Source organism: Centroberyx affinis, unplaced genomic scaffold (genome assembly GCF_046629955.1).
Source record: "Centroberyx affinis isolate AG114_WGS23_722 - 3 ecotype Tasmania unplaced genomic scaffold, CSIRO-AGI_Caff_v1 ptg001541l_1, whole genome shotgun sequence".
Taxonomy (NCBI): domain Eukaryota; kingdom Metazoa; phylum Chordata; class Actinopteri; order Beryciformes; family Berycidae; genus Centroberyx; species Centroberyx affinis.
Window position 1 is genome coordinate 557228 of NW_027279997.1, and position 23441 is coordinate 580668.

A 23441-nucleotide genomic window follows, 5' to 3' on the forward strand; every position below is an offset into this window, starting at 1 on the left:
CTCTTACTACGTTTCTATTGATGCCAAATTGCCAATGCATTGAGAGACTCTGGTCTGCAATTTTCTTTTTTTCAACACACAGTAACATTTGTGGTACCTGGAAATAGAGTCGGGCTGTGACATTCAGGGGGCATGTCTTGAGGGATAGGCATATGGTGGAGAATATGGAAGCCATCAGCCAAAGTGCAAATAACTTAATTTAAATGTAATTCCTCTTATATCTGTTGCTGCAGCACAAAGTAACTCTAAGACAGTGTGACTTGATTTTTAAAATAAAACAACAGCCACCAACTACTTTAGTTAAAGGATCAGTACGGGATTGAGCAAAGTGGGAAGTGGGTGTTTACGAGGAGCACATGAAGGTAGCAACCTACCCATGCTCATGACAGAACTAATCTCAGAACTAACATTCAAAACTCATTTAATCACCTGTGTACATAGCTTTGTATACTTGTGTATGTGGTTCCGTGTTTAATTTGCAATTATACAAAAGAGATAAACAAAGAAAAAAACAATAAGAAAACACAAAAGCACAGCAGCAGAAACTGCAAACTGCATCCATGACTCAACGGAAAAAAACAAGTAGGCTATAATATAGTAAGAACACAATACAAGCGATATGCGATAACAAATGAACCAGTGTCTGTCTCGAATGTGCACCCCCTTGAAATGCAGAAGACTGTGTGGTTTGATCTGTACGCAGGGCTGAGCCGGATAAACCGGGCGGGAGATTAGTTTGCCCTTAATGCATTGTATTCAATGATCAAGTTGCTTATATGACTATACGAGTTGAAATAAAATACAAAAAATAACTTGTATGGTCAAAGACTCTTGCCTGTCAGACATTTTATCCCAGTTATCCACTCGGTGGTGGCTAGTTAATAAATATGTCATATAATGTATCAGACAAAAAATGAAATTACATAATTTAATTTGCGTAGCTCATAAATAACCGCAGGTGTCGCAAGTGACGACGTTTTACAAGAAAATTGCCCTCCGTTTAAGCTTTGTTGGCTGCAATGAAAGCAGGAGTGAAACGCTGGTAAATAAACTTAACGCACCCGTGTCGTCAGTACAATTCATCCAATCAGCTCACTACGTGGGTGGAAGTGGCTGATTTGAAAACCGAGTAAACCCAAACAGGCAGTTAAAATTGAGTCTTTATCGTGCCGTAAACGTAAAACGAGATTAATTTGTGACACCGTAAACATGGTGAGATGGATTTGATAAAAAAATGTTTTGTTAGAATATTATTTAGGGTGTGTTTAGATATGTTGAACTTTGGATATCTGAATTCCGGAGTGAATTACGAGGGAACTAGTTTGCTAACCTAGCTAGTTAACCTTTAGCCAGATCGCTACATTTAAGCTAACATAGATGGTAAACACAAGAAATACCTCGTTATTCGGCTGGTTGTTAGAGTTATTTTGATCGGCTAACTTAGTGATCTGAAACAAACAACTAATGTTACCGTTGACGTTATATTTGACCCAGCTAGCTAACCAAATATTAGTCATTGCACATTTACGCAGCATAACCGAGCTAACGTTAGTGTTACCACAATATTGTATTGCTGTAGTGTATGAGGGATAACTAAATCACAGCCCGCAAACTGTCACTGTCATTCCCGTTGACACATCTAGCCCCATACGTACAGTTCTCTTTTGTATGGGAAGATCTGTATGCCACACTCCATTATAAATATGGCAATTTAATGATGTCTTGCTTTTCGGCAAATGTACGTACCAGATAGAACATAGGCTACGTTAAGCTCATTTATTAAACATTAGGGTCTAACGTTACTGGTAAAGTCGGCAAACAGATATTCGCCAAGCAGCACTTTATTTTAATAAAATTTCAGTTTTTAGGATTGTTTTACACTGCTCGCTACCTCTCTACCCCTGGACCAATTAGATGGTGGGAATAACGGTCTAGATGAAATACATTTCATTGAAATAAGTGCTGCTTGGTGTGTTATGCTGAATTGAAGAGAGGCTTCTAAGGACATGTAAAAGTAATTTTTTAAAGGAGTTTTGGTGTGACTTTCTCTCCATGCAAGAGAGGGCACATATCTGGGCTAAATGGTATGCTTTCACCTATCCCTCAATTTCAGATGGAGGAAGAGGAGCATACGGACAGAAAGCAGCAACTTGCCATGCTTTATCAAAAGCTCAACAAAATTAAAAAGTATCTCAACGAAGGTAAGTGTTTACCCGATTATCCTACTGTCATTGTGAGATGAAAATACATCAGTCTCCATTTGTCAGTATGGGATAAACTCATCTTAACACCTCACATTTTTGTTACAGATGACACCGACAATATTAACCAGGTCATCGGCTCAAACTCTCCCGAAACTTGTCTGACATATCTGATGGACCTGGAGAAGAAAGGTGACCCTCACCTGGATCGTAACCATCTCACCAGGCTCATGGACTTTTATACCAGAGTGTTCTCCAATATGCCACTGGGAAAGCACTGTCAAAATGAGAGCTATGCCAGGATGTTGGTCAGATTTGCAGAGCTGAAAGCGTGAGTAGCTATAATGTTAGGCTACTCTTTCAAGACCTTCTTTAACCTCTTTCCGCCTCCGATTGCATTGCAGTAGATTGGGTAGGCGGAAAGCTGAAATAATCAATCAACGTAAGTCATTTTGATATGCTTATCAATTGACAGTTTGGTGGATATAAAGTCTTCCCCCCCCCCTTTTTTTTTCTTCTACTAGAATCCAAGATGTCAATGAGGCAGAAGCCAACTTCAATGTGGCAAGATCTCACAGCCAGAATTTTGCATTTGTCCACATTGCACATGCACAGTTTGAGCATTCTCAAGGTAGAGAGAGATGCCTTTTGTTGTTCTTGAAAATATGAAGGAATATATAAACTTATTCTCATGACTTGAGGTATTATGTGGGATGTTTCAGTGTCTGCTGTCTCATCTTTCCAGGCAACACAAAGAGAGCCATTTACATTTTGCAGAGGGCAATTGAACTGGATGCCAAACCAAAAGAAGTGCTGGAGGCTGCCTTACAAAGCCTGCAGACAGGAAAAGCACAACTTGTCTGTTCTGAGGATAAGGAAAATGTACCAGGTCACTATTTATTATGTTTGACACCATGGCATAAAACACATTTGACCCACTTAATTGATGATGTACAATTAATTAGTTCTGAAAATCACTGTTATAACCAAACATTTTTATCCTTGTTCTTTTGTTCGTAGTATGCTTTTCCCAACTCATTTCCATACTTTCTTATGTTTTCTCTTCACCAGTATTACCCAACAATAATTTGCACGATTCTGCCAAACATGGCTCAGAATTCCAAAAGGTCTGCAGGAACTCAGACGGGACAGGCGACTTACAGCTCCCCACTATTTTTAGTTCAGGGTAAGAATAAAACAAGTGCTTTCAATTTTATCCAGGTATTTATTTTGTTCTAAAACATGAAATCTTACATCTATCCCTCTTCTCCGGCCCTCAGGACAGAGCCCCTGAGTGGATCATCAGATGACCAGCTGCCAGGATGGAGGTCTGGATCTCAGCGCAAGAGAGCTGTTGGCTTGGTGAGAGTTGGCTTTCATCCTGCCAGTATTAATTCCCTATACTTGTCCAAAGGGTAGATGCAACTGATCAGTCTTTGAAGGTGTGCTCTGACCTTTTGCTTTCCAGCCAGGGAGAGTTCCCATAGTTCCCTTCTCTATCCCAGAAATGGATGTTGACGACAGCGATGGGATACCCTCAAAGAAAAGTGATGCATTCATCCCCAGCAGCTTGTCCAGGTAATTATGTAGGACAGGGATTTCCAAATATTTTCATGACAAGGACCCACAGATAGCTAGCAACAAAAATCTTCTCAGATGCCATTCCTCAGGACAAAATCAAATATAACAGAAGTCCATGGTCAAATGCCTAACTATGGCTTTGTACATAATGACATAACTGTCTGTACTGGAGGTGGGGAGGTAGCAGTAGGTATACTGAAACCTAGGATGAAAATAGTCATCACTGATGTAGGAATTACAATGCAAAGTATATTAAGCAGTTTGAGACAACATAAAAGTGTGTGTCCACTTTTATGTTGTCTCAAACTGCTTAATATACTTTGCATTGTAATTCCTGAGTATATCACTCCACTGTGTAATTGAAAGTATTGTAATGCCTTTTTCTTGGCATTGCATTGTTGTTACCTAAGTGGAATTTTAGTGTGACTGTTTGTAGTTATGTAGGCCACATTATGGTCTTAACTGGTTTCATTTTGTTTCAGGCAAACATCTGGTTCAAGTACCAGCTCAATGTTTGCTTTATCGTCCTCCAAGAAAACTGCTGTTGATGGAGATTTCCTCAGTCTTAAAGTGAGTAAAAAGTGAGCTTGTTTTCATGGTTACTGGTTTTGGTGCCTAGTTGGCCAAAGAAATACTAAAGGAACCCTTCGCAATTTTTTAACCTTATCGCCATATATTGGTCCTCACTAATACATGCAAATTCAAAAAGATTTTTGAATTTTGGGACTTCCCACAGCCCGTCTCCAAGACACAGAGCGAGTAGACAGACATGATGCTGTCTCATAGCATGTATTAGTGAGGACCAATATATGGAGATATGGTTAAAAAATGGCGAAGTGTTCCTTTAAATCTGTCTTTTGCATTGCTGTGTTCCCAGCCAACAACTACCAGTCCAGTGCCTCGCCCCTGGGAGGACCAGACAACGGTGGACTCCACCACCACACTCCTTCACAGGCAGGACAGGAGGGACACCTCTAGGATGGAAGGTAGTATATCATCGAGAGAGTATGGCACACCGTACATCCAGCGCTGTGTAGTATTTAGACATTCTTACTGCAGAGCTGTGTGGACAATGGGACATTTACAGTTATTTTGTGTCGTTTTGATAAGTTTTGTTTTTCCCTGGCAGATACAACTTACAATTTTGACCAGATCATCAATTCAAATTCCCCTGAGTCGTGTCGGACATATCTGCTGAACCTGGAGAAGAGAGGCAACCCTCACACAGACGTGAACCTCCTTACTAAGCTAAAGGACTGTTATTCTAAAGTCTTCTCCAGAATGCCAATAGGAAAATACAGCAAGAACGAGAGCTACGCCAGAATACTGGTCAGATATGCTGAACTCAAGGGGTGAGTGTGGATGGAAATATCTACATTATAGTAAAGGCATTTTGGGATGGGTTTGTGGAGGAAGTATCAATTCTAGGTGTGGTATTAATGGTATGGGGGTGACTAGTGCCCGAACAGGTATGCTATATCCATTAAAGATAAAAATGCATGCCATGTATTCATACATAGCCTCAAGTATACAAGTGTGTGTGTGACTGGATGTATTGGCCATCTGATCTTGTTCTGTAGGTTCAAAGAATATGCGTGTTTTCCTGTAACCCTGACCAAGGCTGTTGCAGCCAGAACATGTTGGCTTTTAACATCAAAGCTTTGTTAGTTGTTCTCTAAGAGTAGCTGCTTTTTTCATTCTTCTGTAGATTTGAAGACCCAGACGAAGCACAAGACCACTTCATAGTTGCAAGATCCAACTGCAAAGGCTTTGCCTTTGTCCACGTGGCACACGCCCAGTTCGAGGTTTCTCAAGGTATACTGCTCCGTATACAATATTATTAGTTATTGTAGTTATTTTACAGAAACCTGATATGTGGAATAGATACACTCAGCACATTTTGTATTTGTGAGTTAAAGCTCCTGAGCTAGTAATTCTGTGTGTCTTTCTTAACAGTGTTCTTAAATGCATTATACATTTATTTACAGTCATTTGGCAATAGTGACAGCAGGTGCTCTCACAACAGGCCACCAACAATTTAAAGATGTGCACATGTCCAAATGCTCCTCCACTTGTCTAGTGGCTGTTTATAACTGCAGTTTTCAGTATACTGAAGTGAAAAATATTTGTGCAGACAGCCCGTGTGTAAAATCAGTATTTTTAAAATGCCAGGATGTTATACTGTTTTTTTTTTTTAAGTTTATATAATTAGACATTGACAAAATGCTATCCAAGGAATAGTTTAAAAAAAACTACTCATAGTGTAGTGCATAACTGTCAAATTAACCATCATCAGAGAAAGTTACAACAATGTGACACAAGACGCGTATCAACATTATGTCCTCAGCTTGTTTTAAATGTAGTATTTTTAAATTGTCATGTTTACAATATAATTATCAAGATATAACGCAGTTAATTTAGATTATACTTACCGCCAGAATTGCATATTGGCAGTATTTAGACACAGTGACTGTTTTTGCTGTGAGCAGGGCAAGAAATGTGCATTTTATAGGAGCATGGTTGTGTAAATCCTACCGAAACTCTGCACCACATTGTGTATATGCTCACTTTTCTTCCTGGTTCCCCTTAAGGTAATGTGAACAAAGCAACTTCAATTCTACACAAAGCCCAGGCCTTAAATGCTAGACCAGGCGAGGTGCTGGAGGTAGCCATGCGTAACCTTAAAGCTGGGGAAAAACAGCTGGTACCCACCGAGGAGGAGGAGCGCTCCCCAGGTAGAGTTCAGAGTCTGCTTCCTAATGGTATCAAACTATTGACCGTATGTCTGATTCATTCTCTAGGTCAAACTAGTGGGTGTAGTTTGTCAATTTTTATAACCATCTTTCTTTCTTCTAGATTTGCAGAGCCATGGTCCACGAAGTGTGGCAACTTGTGGGGGGAAACAGGAGTTGCAGATTCCTGCTCGGATGTCTGTGAACCGGTCTGTGGAGCAGCCTAAACCTGCCAGCAAGGAGCCTTTATCGGCGTGGAAGATGCCAGCTCTTGTTGGCCGGCATTTTTCTCCAGAGGTTAGATACATTATTTTGGGGTTTCAGTCAAAAAATCTGTCTTGCTAGCTGTGTTTCCATCCAACTGTTAAAATGAATTTCAAGCAAGCTTTTGAAATGTCGTAAACAAAAGTGAATTAGGTGAATTTCCATCAGCTGGGTTGAAGCATCCATAAGAAAAATGGAATGGAGTCTTTTATTAGTAGTATTTGGCAAGCTGTTATAGTTCTTATGTGTCAGCTAATGTTGGACATATTTAATGCGACTAATGGCCAAACAACCACAACGGGCAACCTTATACATGGGAGATACAGTCAGCAGGTATAATATTTCATGGTATTAGAGTGACACTTGAGAACTCTTGAACAGTTGTGCAATGAGATCGAACCAAGCTTGCATCATTATTTATTCAACAAATGCGGTTCAGTCAGAATTTATCGGATAATTTCTTTATCGATAAAAAACTTTTCCTCTTTTTAGCAACATTGAGGAAATTGATCAAAATTTGCTGTTTCCATTCCAAACCCACCTACTGTCTGTTGTTGTTCCTCCTACTTTTATGACCATTTCAAGTCATTTCTACAATTAAACTGATTCTATGTATTTTAGTCTCCCAACCATACCCCCGTGTTCACTAAATAATTTTCTTCCTAGGATAAACACACTACACCTCCTGACCCTCGACCTGTTCCCCGTCTGCTGGACTCCCTCCCCACTCCATCCCTCCCTCTTCCATCCAGACTGAACCCACCTATGGTCTGCCAGACGCCTAACAACTACAAAAATCCCTGTGCTAACAGGTAACATCTTGACTTGTGTCTGCAGGTCCTGAAAAAGCTTTAAAATCAAGGTTGTAGAAGTTGTTGCATACAGGCATTTTGAGTCTTTAATTCACTTTTTCCGGTGATGCCTATTTGAAATAAATAGTTGTCTGAACAGAAACTTTACTCTGTGGGTTAAGTTTGGTTATCTAGTTGGGAAAATTAGGGGAGTTATCTAGTTTCCATCTTTCTCTGTCTCCCCCTCAGTTTTATCACCCCGGTTGTAAAGAGAGACCCTGAATCAGCTTCTTCTGCCGCACACAGAGCCGGACCCACCCAGCAACCCTGCACACCTCTAAACCAAGTGTCCTACTCCCAAACCCCACAGGTACCAGATAGGGATGTGCGCGATTTGTCGACTAGTCGTTTAAACGTTTCTACCCTCGCTAATCGGCACCAGAAATACTAGTCGGTTAAACGAATTATTAATAATGTACAATGCCGGTTAACTGTTGCGTCTAAGATGTTACGCAGCCACCCGCCACTAGCCGGGGCTGCTGCCCGGATGTAAAGGTGGAAAGTGGGACCAGACAGAGATGACATCTCGTAAAACCAGCGCGGTTTGGCAGTATTTTGATCTAGAAAAGGAAAATAAGGTTGTAAACCTGTATCCCACCTAACGAAGATCCACTTGTGTGGTGGTGCGGGAAGACACGACGCTTTCCAAAACTATGTCGGCTTGCAAGTCACTATCTCTGTGTGCCTGCAACATCTCTGCCAGCTGAGAGTTTTTTCAGCTGCTGGACTTATTGTTAATAGACTGAGGTCTCGCCTTTCACCCGAACATGTTGACATGTTGTTTTCGCTGAACAAAAATGTTTCGTCAGTCGAGTAAGTAGGCCTACCACGTTGTGTGTGTGTGTGTGTGTGTGTGTGTGTGTGTGTGTGTGTGTGTACCTGCTGTTTGAAGCTGATCGCCAACAGCTCGCCGTTGTTGAATAGCCTAATAATCTAATGTCACGTCGATCAGTAGGCCTAGTTATTATTTTTTTGTAGGCCTATTATTGGTAGTTTTTCTGATGGCAGATTATTATTTTTTTTAAATATTTTTATTATTATTTTGAATGTTATTTGTTAACTTTTATTTAGTGAGTTGTCATGTTTTATAATGTACAACTTTCATAATAAACGGCGCAAAGTGCTACAGTTACTGAAGAATGTGATTAACGGTTTCAAATGGCTCTTAAATACATGCAATATTTTTTCAGACAAAGTTTTAACCTTAAAGATTAAATTGTGCTCATTTTTGACTGTTTTCTGAGTGTTTTCTTACTTTTAGACTAGTCGACTAGTCTAAATTTAAATTTTCGTTTAATCGACAGGGAAATTAGTCGTTAGGAACATCCCTAGTACCAGATGCCCTGTGCTTTTGCAGTCATTGAATACATTGTTTTATTTTGTGACACAACAGAGCTGGAACGTCACATGGTACTGTGAAAAATATTATTCCCATGTCACCAACCACCTGATGTTATTCTATAGTGGATGACTTCCTGACAGTATTAAGAAGACTAAGTGACTTCTACTGGATTTGAAACCTTTCCATTGTGTGACTGTAATTGTCATTGATTATGAATATTTCAACCTCCTTATAGAGAAGTAAGCTTTTTCACCATCAGGTGAAATGAATGTTTCCATCACAACTACTACAATACCCATAAGCCCAGCTAGCTTCTTATCAGTCAAAGTAAGTGTTAGCAGAGGCGAAAACCATTATAAATCTGGACATGTAGAGCAGTGTAGCTTGTCATGCTACATTATATGCTCTGTAGAGGCTCGATAATGAGCAAATTAGCCAGGCTTGTCATGTCAAGCCAAAAATAAGTTAGCAGCTTGCAAACTGGCACAAAACATTGCAGCATTGTTGTGAGTTTTGACCACTGTGTCTGTGGCTCCTTCCAGCCGACTAGTAAACATTTAAACACACTGTGGCATAAAATTCTGGAACTTGTACCTTTTGACTTTTTGCGTTTTTCTTTCAGAAATATAAACATGCAAATGCATTTAGTTTAGCTGTTTTACTTACCTGGTACATTCTCGGGCTGACTGAATGTGAACCTGAACCTTAGTGATGTTAGGATTATATGACATTCCAGCTCTCTTGGTATTAACACTGTTTAGATGAGCATTGCCACTTTATCATTGATACTTTTATCTTTCCGTTCACTGCTTAAATTGCCTATAGAATGAATGGTATAAAACTGTGACGATAGGATATATTTTTGTTTGAATCCTATTTTAGGCTTCCATCACTGCTTTGTCAAACGAAAACATCACCATTAAGGGCAAGCAGTTCTTCATCCTCAAGATGATTGGACGGGGTGGATCTAGCAAGGTAAATGCCAATGAATTTATATGAAGCAAAAAGTGCTGCCTTTTGTTTAATGATGTGGGTTTTTTTTAACTGTAACATAACTCTTTCTTGTCTGTTGTTTGACTGTTGTTTTCTTTGGTCTTTCAGGTGTACCAGGTCCTGGACCACAAAAAGCAGTTGTTTGCTGTGAAGTATGTAAACCTTGAGGAGGCTGACGCTCAGACGGTGGAAAGCTACAAAAATGAGATTGAGCATCTGAATCACTTGCAGCAGTACAGCGACCAGATTATCAAGCTGTTTGACTAGTGAGTACATGGTCCATTACATGTATGAGGATTTGCATAATAACTGCAGAACATACTGAGATCAAGATGAATGGATTGAAATGAATGCAAAAATATGTATGATATGAAAACATGAAATATATTCAGTATGAAATTGAAAAAATGCATATGTTCTGATAAGGATTTGTTGTGTGTGTGATTGCAGCGAAATAACCAACAGCTACATCTACATGCTGATGGAGTGTGGGAACCTGGACCTGAACACTTGGTTGCGAAACCGTAAGACTGTGAACCCGCTGGAGAGGAAGTTCTACTGGAAGAACATGCTGGAGGCTGTCCGCACCATCCACAGACATGGTTCTCTCCCTCTGGCTCTCACTCATCCTTCACTCATTGACACACTAATATAACCTCAGTTCATAACTATTGTATATTTCATTATGTGAATATGTGTCTGTTGTGTCTTCTCTGCAGGAATTGTCCATAGTGACTTGAAGCCAGCCAATTTTGTCATTGTGAATGCTTCGCTCAAGTTGATCGACTTTGGCATAGCTAACCGCATCCAACCGGATGTAACAAGCATTATGAAGGATTCACAAGTAAGAGATTTATCTTAATAACAAGTCTCCATACATTTTGATGATCAGTACAAGCCCCTTTACACCTGGCATTGAGATGCGTCCTGGGTGATCGGATTGTAATCGGTTAGAGCAGAAACACATCAAGTCCAGATGTAAATGCACCCAAGACACATCGAAGATCTGATCATGTGAACCAGCTCCAGAGATGAACAGAGATGCTTTTGGCCCCATTTACAACAAAGTGTAAATGCAGTGTGTCTCCACATATAAGAGCTACGGAATGGACTCTAACCGTAACAGAAATAAATATTTGCGTTCTAATCCAACCATGAAACACGCAAAAGCAACAGGCAGCTCCAATGGTAACGTGTGACATTCTTTGGAAAGAGAAATCTGATTTCAATGTGTATATCAGAGATGCATTTTAATGCTAGGTGTAATGTAATTCAACTACATCTAAATACATTGCGGATATGTGCGGCTATGTATCTCTGCATGTTAATGCAATGTGAAAAGGGGGCTTGTGTGTAATACATTGTTGTTTGCTAAACACAGGTGGGAACCCTGAACTACATGCCCCCCGAAGCCATCAAAGACACTTCATCCAAGTCAGGGAAAGCAAGCTCCAAGGTACTCTTACTCTGCCAATTCAGTGATCAGTGCAGTAATTTATGATTGGAGAAGAGTGGTGAAATATCTTTCAAATTTTGTTCCTAAGATCAGTCCGAAAGGTGATGTGTGGTCCCTTGGTTGCATCCTGTACTGCATGACTTATGGGAAGACTCCATTCCAAAGTATCACCAATCAGATTACCAAGCTGCACGCCATCATCGATCCTTCCCATAAGATCGAATTTCCTGACATTTCAGAGAGGGATCTGCTGGATGTGTTGAAGGTGAGAGAGCTCGACTGAAAGCTGGGATTGCTGCATTGATGTAAACACAATGGATACTGGATGAGACCATATGTGGAATGCCTTCACTTTTTGGCAAACAAGCTCTCTGATTAACTAACTGTTGTGCAATGAGAAGATTGGTAGCAGTATCACCTCAGTATAACCAGTATCAAGTGCTTTTGAAATGATCCAAAGCTAGCTTATACTGTCTGAACATTAGACTTAGACATGCACCTGCCAAATATACAGTGCTGATTCATCAGTATTTACCATAGTGAATTAAATAGTGTACAAACTGAAACGGTCTACCACTGTTGTTGCACAACGGTAAGCAGATGGAAAAGCTTATTTTCCAAAAAGTCGGTGTCTTCTTTCAAGTCTGTGGATTTGAACAGTGGTTGAAATGTGATTGATGTGACATGAAAAACATGGATAACCTCATCTCATGTTCTGTTGTCGGATTCTGCCAGAGATGCTTGGTGCGAAACCCCAGAGAGCGAATCTCCATTGCTGAGCTTCTGGAACATCCATACCTGCAGCTTCAGCCACAGCCATCACCTGAACCAGGTATACACACACACTCGACAATACTGTGTGTCTGTGTGCTATTACTTAAAGCCAATTTTGGTGATATCATGTGACATTGAGCTTGATTTATTCACCTCCTTGCTTCAGAAAATCCATGTAACAGTGATCTCAGGAAAATCCTAACAGACCTTGCAGCCCTCCAGTCTCCCAACAGCATCGTCAGAGCTGCTAATGTAAGCTTAACCTGATAGAACTGCAAGTTGATTGAGAATTAGCAAAAATACATTTCTTTTCTCCAACCCTTCGTTTCTGCTACCAATTCTGCTTTCTGCAATCCACAGAATTTGGCAAAAATGTGCAGCAGTGGCAGGAAGCTGGACGTTGCAGAGTGTGTGAAGTCGTCAAGCCAACTATCCGGGAAAATGTGATGGGGAGGGGTTTTTGTCTTGTTTTTAACCTTTTCCTGTTTCCTATTTTTGAGAGCTCTTTCACTTTTTTTTTTACCACTGAATTGCAGTAGCAATATCTTGTATTGTAAGATGTGTTACTAACAAGTCTGTATGTTTTATTTCCTGGAATCAAAATCATTGCATTGCTTTGATTGCTTCATCTTTACTTATCTCCTCTGATAACACATGTAAGCAAGCAGTATACTCAAATAAACGTATTGTATCTTTTAGAATTGGTCTAGAATTTGCGTCAGCTGAGGTAAAGGTATTGGTGAATGTAAATGCTGACAAAGGACTTTATTGTAACGCACATTCCTGTTTGTGAGAAGGGCAAGTCATGTTGCCGTACTGAGAAAGGCTTTACATTGTGAATTTATCACATATAGAATTACCTTACAGAGCACACTGAATTAAACATAATCAGGATTCTATTTCCATATGAAAACAGTCTTCCTTTACTGGTTGTAAATCCTTGTGTCCTGCTAAGACTAAACTGTTTCTTTTGGGGAAAAAAATGCCACAACATACATATTTCTGGAAAGCTTTTTATTAGGACAGTGTTTTCTTTGGGGATCTCTAGAGTCTAGGACATTCTGGTTATGGATCATTCTGGTCATCTTCACCTGCTTCAACTGCAGTTTAGGATGCTGGTTTTTGGTCGATCACTCATCCTAAAACTTGTCACAAATGGCCTATAGTTGAGCAATGTCATGGCATTTGAGGCTCTAATACACAAGTTTAATATACATTTTCACACTACATTCCAAAGCACAGCACTGCACCTAACTAACTACAATTTCCCAGGTCTTGAATCTGGTTGCACCACATTTTTGTGGTCCCAATGCTACGTGGGTATTGGGTTATCATTCCGGATAATCAACTTAATGCTGCCTTCAGGTCCTCCTCATAAGATCCTACTTCTAAGTTTTAAAGAAGAGAACATGTGTAATGTATTAACCACAAGTTATTGGATCATACATAAGTGTACAAAAATGCTACAACTAAAAGTTAAACGAAGAGTGAAAATATAAACATGCAACAATAGGCTAATAATTATTTACACAGAATGTCAAATAATGTAACATCACTTTCCCCGTGCCACTACATGAAAATTCCCACTTTCGCAGTTGTGATAAATTGTTGAGTAATGTGCACACAACTGATGCGCACCGCGGACTCTTTAAATCTCTTCCACGCGCACCGCCCTCCGTTTTGACCAATCAGAGCCTTTTTCAGCACATAGTCGCTGACAAGAGGAAGAAGAAGCTAGAGCTCTCACTCTGCCACTATTCCCGGGTACCACAATCGTTATCGCGACCAAAAGGGTCTGACTGGACTGGTGTGGCCCTCTGTTAGATGTCTTCCGCAGAAAAAAACTATTGCATATTTGAACCAGATTAAACACAAATTAGGAAAGCATTATTAACATCCACAGCTAAAAATGATGATCTATAAAGAATGCTAAAATGCTTCGGTACTTTTCTAACGTCAGCGCATGCGTGAGGGTTACCGCCCACTTTTGAAGACCGGAAAGCAGCCCGTTGTTTGCAACTGCGTGATGAATTGTCTTAATAGACGATCTTCGGATGCTGTCACCTTGTCCTTCCTGGTCAGTCACAACAACAGACATGGCGGCCGCTGCACGGTTTCTTGTCCGAGGTGCAAACTCGAAAGTTTCCATCGCTAGTGTTAGCAGCGGGGCTCAGAACTGTTTCGGTGCCACTCTGCTGAAGTTATCCCCGAGCTGCAACTCCCATGCAAAAACACAACGAAGGCATGCAGCCCACTTCACCTTCCAGCCTGACCCCGTTGTGACAAAATATGGTGAGTTGGTTAATTTAGCTAGCCGGTTAAGCTAACGTTAGCTAGCACCTCAAATTGACCTATCTTAACTGTCAAGCCAAATGGGATAAAGACAAGTGAATGACCATTATCTCTGGAAACATTTCTAGCTAGGTTATGTGAATGACTTGTTATTTAGTTCACTGTCCATTCTATTTTCTAGCCTACATAGGAGACCTGGAAAGTGCACACTCAGTTGGCCACAGAGGCTTGATAACGCTCACCGTTTTTCAGCCTAGCACCGCTAGCACTAGTTAGCTAGTCGGTGCTGTCTAGCCCTGATAACGCGTTGTCCTCTTTTGTATGGAGTGACCGTTACGCCAAACTTAACTTTAAAATCTGCCAATTTAACGCTGCCATGCTTATCAAGGTCACCTAGCTCGTCAACGTGACCCAAGACCATTACCATATTGTTAGGATGTACTGCTGGTAAACTCGGTATACAAGTGATCCACCAAGCAGCACTTTTCAATGAGTTTCAACATGTACAGTTGGTTCACACTGCTCGCTACGGCCAACGAATGGTTGTTTAAGTTGAATAAAGTTGTGAGCTACAGCCAATTCTAAATGAGATGAACTGCTGTTGTAGTTTATTCCAAGTGCTGCTTCGTGGATCACTTTGCCAAATGCCGAATTGTAGAGTGGACTCAGAAAATACTTTAAGTTTTGTTCTACCAGGTATAGGCTATACGTTTGCCGATGAGCAAGGTAGCATTAAACTACCTGATTTTTGAATGAGTTTGACGTGACTTTCTATACATGATCGAGGCCAATATGCGTCTTACATGTCCATTCTATGTAGCTTGTAACTTAGCCAACCTGGGGGCAACTCTATATTAGTCTGCGCCCTCTATTATCCTTCATATAGGCAGATTTCACAAAGATGTTCACACGATAACAATTGTTAATTGTTTATCCAAAACGACAACCCAGCACTGATACATTCATATTGTCCGCTGTTCCATGAACTAGGCTATGTCTCTACTGACTGAGAATAGCTTGACATCAAATAATGCTTATAATGCAAAAAAGTTCAAAAAAAATATTGCATACATTACTGTGGAAGGGAATTCCAGCTTTTCATTGCTCCATAACTGTACGTTTCATACTGTCCGTTTTGGCCTTTGGAAGTGTAAACAGTTTGGCTATTGCATGTCTTGTTGTGTATGTATGTACTTTGTGACTGTATGCCAAGTGCTTGTTAACCTTAATTCTGAGATATTCTTCAGAAATCTGAGAAGGGATGCACTCAGTCTGTCCTCTACCTCAAGCCAGGATAACCTGTTATGCATGGTATCAACATTACTGCTATTGGTGCTTTGCAAATCAAGATGTGCTGCTCTGTTTTGGAGTAGTTTTAGTTTATCCACATCTTTCTTAGCTGCACTAGACCAAATGGCAGAAGAATGATTTGCATTTTTTAATAATAGCCACTAGCCAGGCCTCTTCCCATCTTTGCTACCATCTTGTCAGTATGTCAGTCAGTAACCCTAACCCATCAGAGTCTACTGTCCAGAGTCACACCAAGGAGCTCAACTTCATTTAACTGATAAATTTTAACATCCCCTAGGAAAAAAATTAATTGTGGTGTATGTTTCAGAGAGTGACTTGTTCCAAATATAATACTCTTTGTTTTTGACACATTTAATACTAATTTATCATCCTAATTGTAGATGATGACATGTACATGGTGGAATCATCCTTGCACTCATTAGTTGTTTTTAAGAACAGTGGTAAGTCATTGGTAAAAACAAGAAATAGTAATGTCCCAAGGCAGCTCTCCTGCAGTACACCACATCTTAATTGTTGCACATTAGAAAGGCTGCCATTGAAGAACACTCTCTGTGTCCTAGTGGATAATTAACTATATGACCACAGCCATTCTGTACTAATTGTCATATGCAAATGCACTGTACACATTTGCTGAGCACTGTATGATTGTTGTTAGTGTAAAATCCTATAAAAATCTTTTCTCATCCAAAACCTTTGCAGGCCCAACCCAGAAGATGAACTTGTTCCAGTCCGTTACCAGTGCCTTGGACAACACCCTTGCGAGTGATCCTACGGCAGGTAAGAGGCAAAAAATGGAAATCATTGTATTGCTGTTACTGGATGAAAACTTCTAAAAAGTTAACCCTGTTCCCTCATTAACAGCCATGCTTTTTTTTTTTTTTTAATTGTATTATATTATTTATTGAATTATTTCCATAGACCCTTTAGCCTAAATTACCTCAAGATGTTGCTGCATTTACATACATATTTGCATCCTGTATCTGACCTGTGCAAAACCTTGAGGAGGAAATCTTTACCACACAGACACACACATCTTTACCACGCAAGATGCAACTGGTCAAAAACGGGATCTGATGGGATGCCTTGTTCCTTGAAACTGATACCAAATGCATTTATTTAAAAAATAGGCACTAAAAGATTTTATTTGATTATCAAAATCAACTTGTAACCCCTCCGAATTGGATTACTCTGTCCAAGTCCATGATAAGGAAATGGAAATCTTGTGTCACATTGTTTCACAGCAATGTGTTTCATTGGCTGCACATGGACTCAAGATGCAAGTTAATATAAATGAATTGCAGTGACATCTTGAGGCTGTTTGGGCTAATAGATGCTAGGATCAGGAAAAGTTTTCAGCACTTCCACCTTCAGCTTTAGTAAAAATGTCATGCTGCAGCAGCAACTGAATACTGTTGGATCTTGCCTGTTCTAGTCTTGCATGTAGAAAGCATTAATGTAGAAGAATATGGAAGTAGCTGCAATTCAGTCTATCATAAGTAGACGTGCACTGACATCACTGAATGTCTGTTGTGTTTTTGATCTGCAGTCATCTTTGGGGAGGACGTGGCCTTTGGAGGAGTATTCCGATGCACAGTGGGTCTGAGAGACAAATATGGTAAGAAGCTTGATCTCCCTTCAGTCTCTCCTTCCAAATATCACCATTACAGAATCTGTCAGCAACTTGTGCCTGAGTCTGCTTCACATGATTTTACCACTAGGGAGCAGCAGAGCACTTTAAAGAGCCTCCACCTCCTCTCTTGCAACCTCATATTAGTGTTCACTGTTCACCTAGAGGTCCAAAAGGATCTGTTTGCACTTATTTGTCCATTGTAGTTTGTCAGACACCTTTAACCAAATTACTGTGAATTATTGGTTTGTTTTGCCTATGATGTACTTTTATTCAGTGGTTTTTCTGTCTTTTTTTTTACATTTTGTTTCGGAATTGAGTATTGCCTCATCTGACAATCTGCTTATTGCCTCCAAATTCATCAGAGCTGACTCTGTGCAACCCATTTGTGCGCTATGGTTTTGCCGTATTATTTATTTAGTTATTTTCTTGGAAAGGCGTCACAAATCACCCCGGTTGGCTTTGCCTTTTTGTTTTCATTGACGTCAGAAGTGTTGACCTTCGGAGAGGGATCATTATTTTCCATCTCATCCATGTGGCGAGCACAAAGCTGATTTTATCCCTCTCACTCCTGAAAGGGATGGTACCCACCTCTGCTACCTCCAGTCATTATACAACACGGGGCATAATGCAGGTGGACAGCATATGAAAGGCTTTTTTACAGGGCTGATGCATTCACCTCAGTGATACATCTCTTCCACCGCTGGGTAGTGGCTAATGCCGAGTGCCGTTCTCCTGAAAAAAAACAGTTCACATTGACTCTGTGCTCTGGCTACCACCTTCCCCTCATCGATGTTTAGCTTATTTCACTGAAATGAGCATCGGTGTCAGATGGCACCGACTTCTAAAGGTCACCAAACACAGGAAATACGTTTTGTGTTTTTGTGAGAGCCAGCTTGTGTTGACCATTTAGGTTAGCAATCTAGATTTGGGTAAAAACCTTTAGGAATACATTTTATATTTCATACATTTCACAGATGTTATTGTAACACGCACACCTAGGTTATTTATTTTCACATTCACATGAAATGGATATTTGAGGTTGTCTGTAGACTGAGAGGCGAGCAGCTAAGTTTTGATCACTTAATTGTTCATTCCTCCGAGGGCTTGTGGTGCTGTGGTTGTTAATAAAGCTTTGTGGGCACAGAGCAGAGCAACCGAGGCCAGGGTTTCACTGCTCAGAAGCACACTTCCCATCAAAACAGAAAAGGACTTGCTTGGCAAATACACAAAGGATGAGAGCAAAAATAACATTCCTAACCCAAATTTAGAGTCCCAGTCTTGCGGCTCTTGGTCAGATTATAGGGTGGAGAATGGAAAAATAGTTTTTCTTCTGTTTTTACTCCGAGGGGGTTGAGTATGCGTCACAGGCTTGGTTAGCTACAGCTGAGGAGGAGTCATCAGCTTGTCACTTCACTTATTTTAGGACCGCATGGCATTTTAAGAGAGAGTATACTTTGCACTCTCATCAGTCAAGTGTGTGGTGTGAGCAGTACTCTCTGATCTGACAAATACTGTTATTTCTCAGGTGTCCTTGTACAAATGTACTCAGTGGTCCCACTAAATTAAATTATTTATTTGCAGGGCCATTCCGTTTTCTTAGCCAGGATAGCAACCAACATATCTTCAACCTTTTTGTGAACTGAAGTTGATATAACACCATTCATTCTATCAGCCTCCTTCATCTTCTCTTTTTTCCTATTTCCCCCGTCTCCTGCACTTTCTCCGTAGGTAAAGACAGAGTCTTCAACACTCCTCTATGTGAGCAGGGGATTGTGGGATTCGGTATTGGTGCAGCTGTTGCTGGTGCCACAGCCATTGCAGAGATCCAGTTCGCTGACTACATCTACCCTGCTTTTGACCAGGTTGGGCACACTCTCTGTTCTGTGGCGTGTTGTTGGAGACTAACACATTGTTGCTTTCTGGTGAATGACACTGGAAAATCTCAACATCAAAAGCTACCTTGAGTGCATCTGTACACCTTAAGTTAGAGCAAGGCTGTTTGGCCCTGCCTACTCTACCTTCAGATGTCCTTATTTTCTGGTGAATACATAGACAAAGAGGTATAGTGTTTGAATGGGTATAGATCGTGCAAGACCAGAATTTGGACCGGGCAAATTCTCCTTAGTGTCGTGACAACATCTCCATCAACTTTTTCACCAGCTTGCAAAGTTACATTTAGAAATAAAAAATGTCCTGTGTAGCCATTTTTAATCACCGGGTTTCAACATACAGTAGGCTAGACCTGTTTATGTGTTCTGTTTACTGTGTTGGTGCCTTGTCCAAAATCTTAGGGACCAGTAAGAGTAGATTTCACAATGAATGACTGCCTGCCATCTTTCTATGGGACAGATTTTGTGTTCCCAGTATTCTCGTCAGTTCTACCTTATGTGGATATTAAGTCCCTGATGGGCGATACTTTGTCCAGATATTCAATATCTTTAAATCTGTGTTTCCCCCATAATGTCCTTGACGGCAGGGTGGTTAAAGCCTCTGAAACAGCTTTTAGACCATTATGGGACACTAAAACTCTCCATTGAAAACTAAACTAATGAAATTCTTTTAGGGTTAGAAGCTCTGAAAGGCAGGGTTGCCTACCTCACCTATTTAGTGGTAGGGGAAACTCTGGGATACGTTGGGCCTTTTAGATTAAGAATTAATTCATAAAAATCAGAATTGAACTATTAAATTAATAAATAAAATGTACAAAGAAAATAAAATTCCATTGCAGGTTCAGTGTTTATCATACAATGTTAATATTTGGTTAGCTTGCCAGGTAAATTAACTACCCGTCAAGTACTTTTTTTAAATTTATTTGTTTTTATTAATTTTGGGTGTCACGATACATGAAGCTGGTAGTCCTCGTCAATGTAGTTTTCAAACAATCAAGATTTAATGCTACCGAGGGGGGTGGGGGGGTGGGGGTGGGGGGTAAATGTCTGATGCTGTTTGTATTGATTGCCTTGTATCTTTTCTTTGTGGGAAAAAAAAGAAAAACTCAATAAATATATTGTTTAAAAAAAAAAAAAGATTTAATGCTACCAAGCACTAAAAGCGTGTTGGTGAACTACAATGACCATAATTCATTGCACCTATGATGCAGTGCATTTGTGCTCCTTTGCGTCATGGTGTGTCTTAGCCAACACAAGCTGAATGGAGAGACAGTTTGAAATGTAGCCTTGATAATCAGATGCAAGTATAATAGTCAGATAATGTTGCAATGCCAATAGTTTATACTCGACTGAGAGACTTTAGTGCCTGAAAAAATATGAGTTACTGGGCTCGCTAAATGAAATATCAGCAACAAGTTGTCAGCCCCTCATCCCCACCCGCTTTGCTGAAGTAAACTGACAACCTGTGGGAAACGCTGAGGTTTTACAGACAGTCTTTATATAGCTGTGGTCAGGGAGGAACATCTACATCGGCAGTGGATGACATGAGTGGCCGATATCCAATATTTAACAAGTGCTAGAGCTTTCTAGGTGCTCGGGTGGAGGGGTATGCATGGTTGTAGTGAGTGAAACTACATTGACTTTAAAAACTCCACCTGTTAACACCAAAGTGCTATGGTAGCTCAGTGTTGTTGGAAGTTAAGTAAGTAAATAAATTCCTTTTGTTGACTTACCCGCTATATTTGGGGAATCACAGAGCTACTTCCTGGTATGTGACTGCATCACTCACCAAACTAGAGCTGGGTCCTGCTTGTTTGACTTCTACCATACTGCCTGGTGTACGAGCGCACACTGTATTTCCTTTGTGTGGGATTCCTAGGGCTCTGCGTAGCCTAAAGCGCACATACCTTAATTCCCCTAAGCACTGTGCATTGAAGAAAGTGTTACCCACAAACCAACTAACGACAGAGACTGTTTAGAAACGAGACGGCGCAACTGCGAGTCATTTCCTGTATCTGTGTCACGCGGTTTTTGCCACTGCCCCGCCCCTTTAGGAGATTAGCGGCAGGTCCTGAGTCTATTCACTCCAATGGGAGAAGTGAACGTGAGCACAGATTATGACCAATTCTTTAGCCCCATTATCACTGAAGTAAATATTGGACCCATTTTCCACAAGCCACATATCTTCCGAACATTCTGACACTAAAATGGCATTTTTCAGACAGACCAATCAGGAGAAAATTAACTTTGTTCGAGACCTGTCTCTGTCTCAGCAACACACTCTTGCGAGATCTGGCAACATCATCATATATCCCGTCGGTCTGGTTTCACTGCAGTCAGAGACGGTTTAGAAACATTTCATGCGATAAAATAACGTTGCCAAAACTATATTGAATGTGTACTTCCGTTTTTTCTATACATATTTCGGATTAACGTTGTTTATTTCCCACACACGTTATCTTGTTCAAAACCAAACGAAACGTTACTAGTTTAGCGTTAACGTTAGTCAAACTGTGTTCAACTTTTAAGCTAACGTCAACTAACGTTCGCGAACGCCACGCGATGTTCACAACACTTCCAAATGAAGTGGGGGGATGGGGGAGAGAGGCGACCACGCCCACTTAGGAGACAAGAAGTGTATACCATTTCATACCATTGGCGCAGCTTGTAATGCGTCATCTTGTGTGTATAGAGCATCTTTGCTAACAAACCAACAAACACACAGAGCCTGGCTCTTACAGAGGTACGGTGCTCCTCCCGAGCGCCTAATAGGCCAGTATCGGCAAACGGATATATCAGTCTAACCCTAGTGGATATTTTCTGTAACATCTGATTGATTTGCATCCATGTCACACTCCTATAATTGCTGGAAATGTAATCATCCCCCATGCAAATTTGCTCATGAGTGATGAGGCTTCCCGACAACAGGTAGAAAATTAAATATCCTCAAAAACATCCAGCAGAGAAAGAGTTGGAAAAATTGAAATGCACTTTGGCTCTTTGCCAGTCAGGCAGCCACAAATGTTAGTGATTTTCTGACTGTTCTTCTGTCTTGTTTGTGTAGCCTGTTCTTTGTAGTGTGCCGATGTTAAACAGACCTCAAATACATACTGTACCATGTTCCACAAACTGCTTGGAAAAATCTGCTAAACAAAGAGAAACTCTTTTCCATGTATTCCTGCACTGATACTCACCTGAGGAAGATTAATGTGGCGTTAACAGGCTGACCAGGAGAGCGGGCAGCGCTGCTGTTTCACCATGCATGCACATTGGCACCCGTGTTGCTCTGTGTGTCCTCGCTCTCCACAAGATGAATGAGTTTTCTGCTTTATCAAGGCAACAGAAAACAGCACGTGTGATAATGGGGCAGGTTTCTCAGAAGGCTCCTGCGGTGCTGCACAGCAACAATAGATTTAATCTGGTGTCAGGCCTTGAGTGGGCTCCCTCTCTCCTTCTGCGCTCTCACTTAAAATGACGCAGTCCAAACTGGCCTTAGAGAGACATAAAACTAGAAATAACGGCCCACCTGAGTTTGAGGGAGAAATCTTGGGACAACTTCTTGGAGGAAGCCCAGTTTCAGAAAATGTAGAAGTAGATAAAAAGAAACCAGAGACTTAAGTTGTTTTTGTCTGTTCAGAAGAAAATGGGATTTTAATAGCTTTAAGATGAATAGCAGAGAGTATGGGTTGGCAGATAAAGTCTAGATCCAATGTCCACTAGTGTGGTCTTTAGTAGTTTTTAAAAATTGTAAGCTATAATTTCTTTCTAATGCCTTTTTGTTAAATATAGACGCCTTTTAACATTTTACACAAATGTAATATGAATATGCATTTTGAATGCATATTCTCAGGCCAAATTTGAGAAAAATAATGAGTTTTGAGGGATTTTTTTCTGCCACGGAAGAGTTACAAAGGTGCTGTATGAACAGTCATGGATTTCAAGTTCTGTTTATTTTATTGCCGAAAATAGTTTCTTGATATGGAAAGGCTTTTAGTGTAATCTAGAACTGAGTCATTAAGCAATTGTGACAGCTAGTAATATCTCTATGTAACAACTGTAAGAAACTGTAGTAATAAATGTAATTTAATCCATAGATGCTGGTAATCCATAATCTTCCCTAATTTA

General features: G+C 40.4%; 2 protein-coding genes across 2 annotated transcripts in view; both read left to right on the plus strand.

The window, feature by feature from the left end:
* The first annotated feature begins 1131 nt into the window (after nucleotides 1-1131).
* On the plus strand, nucleotides 1132-13074 carry ttk (ttk protein kinase). The gene is made up of 25 exons (XM_071527468.1): nucleotides 1132-1212; nucleotides 2114-2201; nucleotides 2310-2532; nucleotides 2726-2832; nucleotides 2947-3090; nucleotides 3273-3387; nucleotides 3482-3563; nucleotides 3670-3779; nucleotides 4265-4352; nucleotides 4660-4768; nucleotides 4912-5134; nucleotides 5491-5597; nucleotides 6374-6517; nucleotides 6639-6811; nucleotides 7445-7590; nucleotides 7819-7939; nucleotides 9854-9946; nucleotides 10073-10230; nucleotides 10415-10566; nucleotides 10684-10808; nucleotides 11346-11420; nucleotides 11509-11685; nucleotides 12156-12252; nucleotides 12361-12446; nucleotides 12555-13074. The coding sequence occupies exons 1-25, from the start codon at nucleotides 1210-1212 to the stop codon at nucleotides 12639-12641; spliced, it is 3033 nt and encodes a 1010-aa protein (XP_071383569.1). The 5' UTR covers nucleotides 1132-1209; the 3' UTR covers nucleotides 12642-13074.
* A 1207-nt stretch (nucleotides 13075-14281) lies between these two features.
* bckdhb (branched chain keto acid dehydrogenase E1 subunit beta) overlaps nucleotides 14282-23441 on the plus strand; it is a gene marked incomplete at its 3' end in the record, with an annotated part of 40771 nt that continues 31611 nt past the window's right edge. The window contains exons 1-4 of the mRNA XM_071527463.1: nucleotides 14282-14486; nucleotides 16497-16574; nucleotides 17344-17412; nucleotides 19156-19289. Coding sequence (XP_071383564.1) covers nucleotides 14291-14486; nucleotides 16497-16574; nucleotides 17344-17412; nucleotides 19156-19289 — 477 coding nt within the window. The remainder of the gene's footprint in view (nucleotides 14487-16496; nucleotides 16575-17343; nucleotides 17413-19155; nucleotides 19290-23441) is intronic.

Coding starts and splice junctions, on each gene's coding strand:
- ttk (XM_071527468.1), top strand. Junction 5,135..5,490: donor AGATATGCTGAACTCAAGGG/GTGAGTGTGGAT, acceptor ATTCTTCTGTAG/ATTTGAAGACCCAGACGAAG. Junction 12,253..12,360: donor ACAGCCATCACCTGAACCAG/GTATACACACAC, acceptor TCCTTGCTTCAG/AAAATCCATGTAACAGTGAT.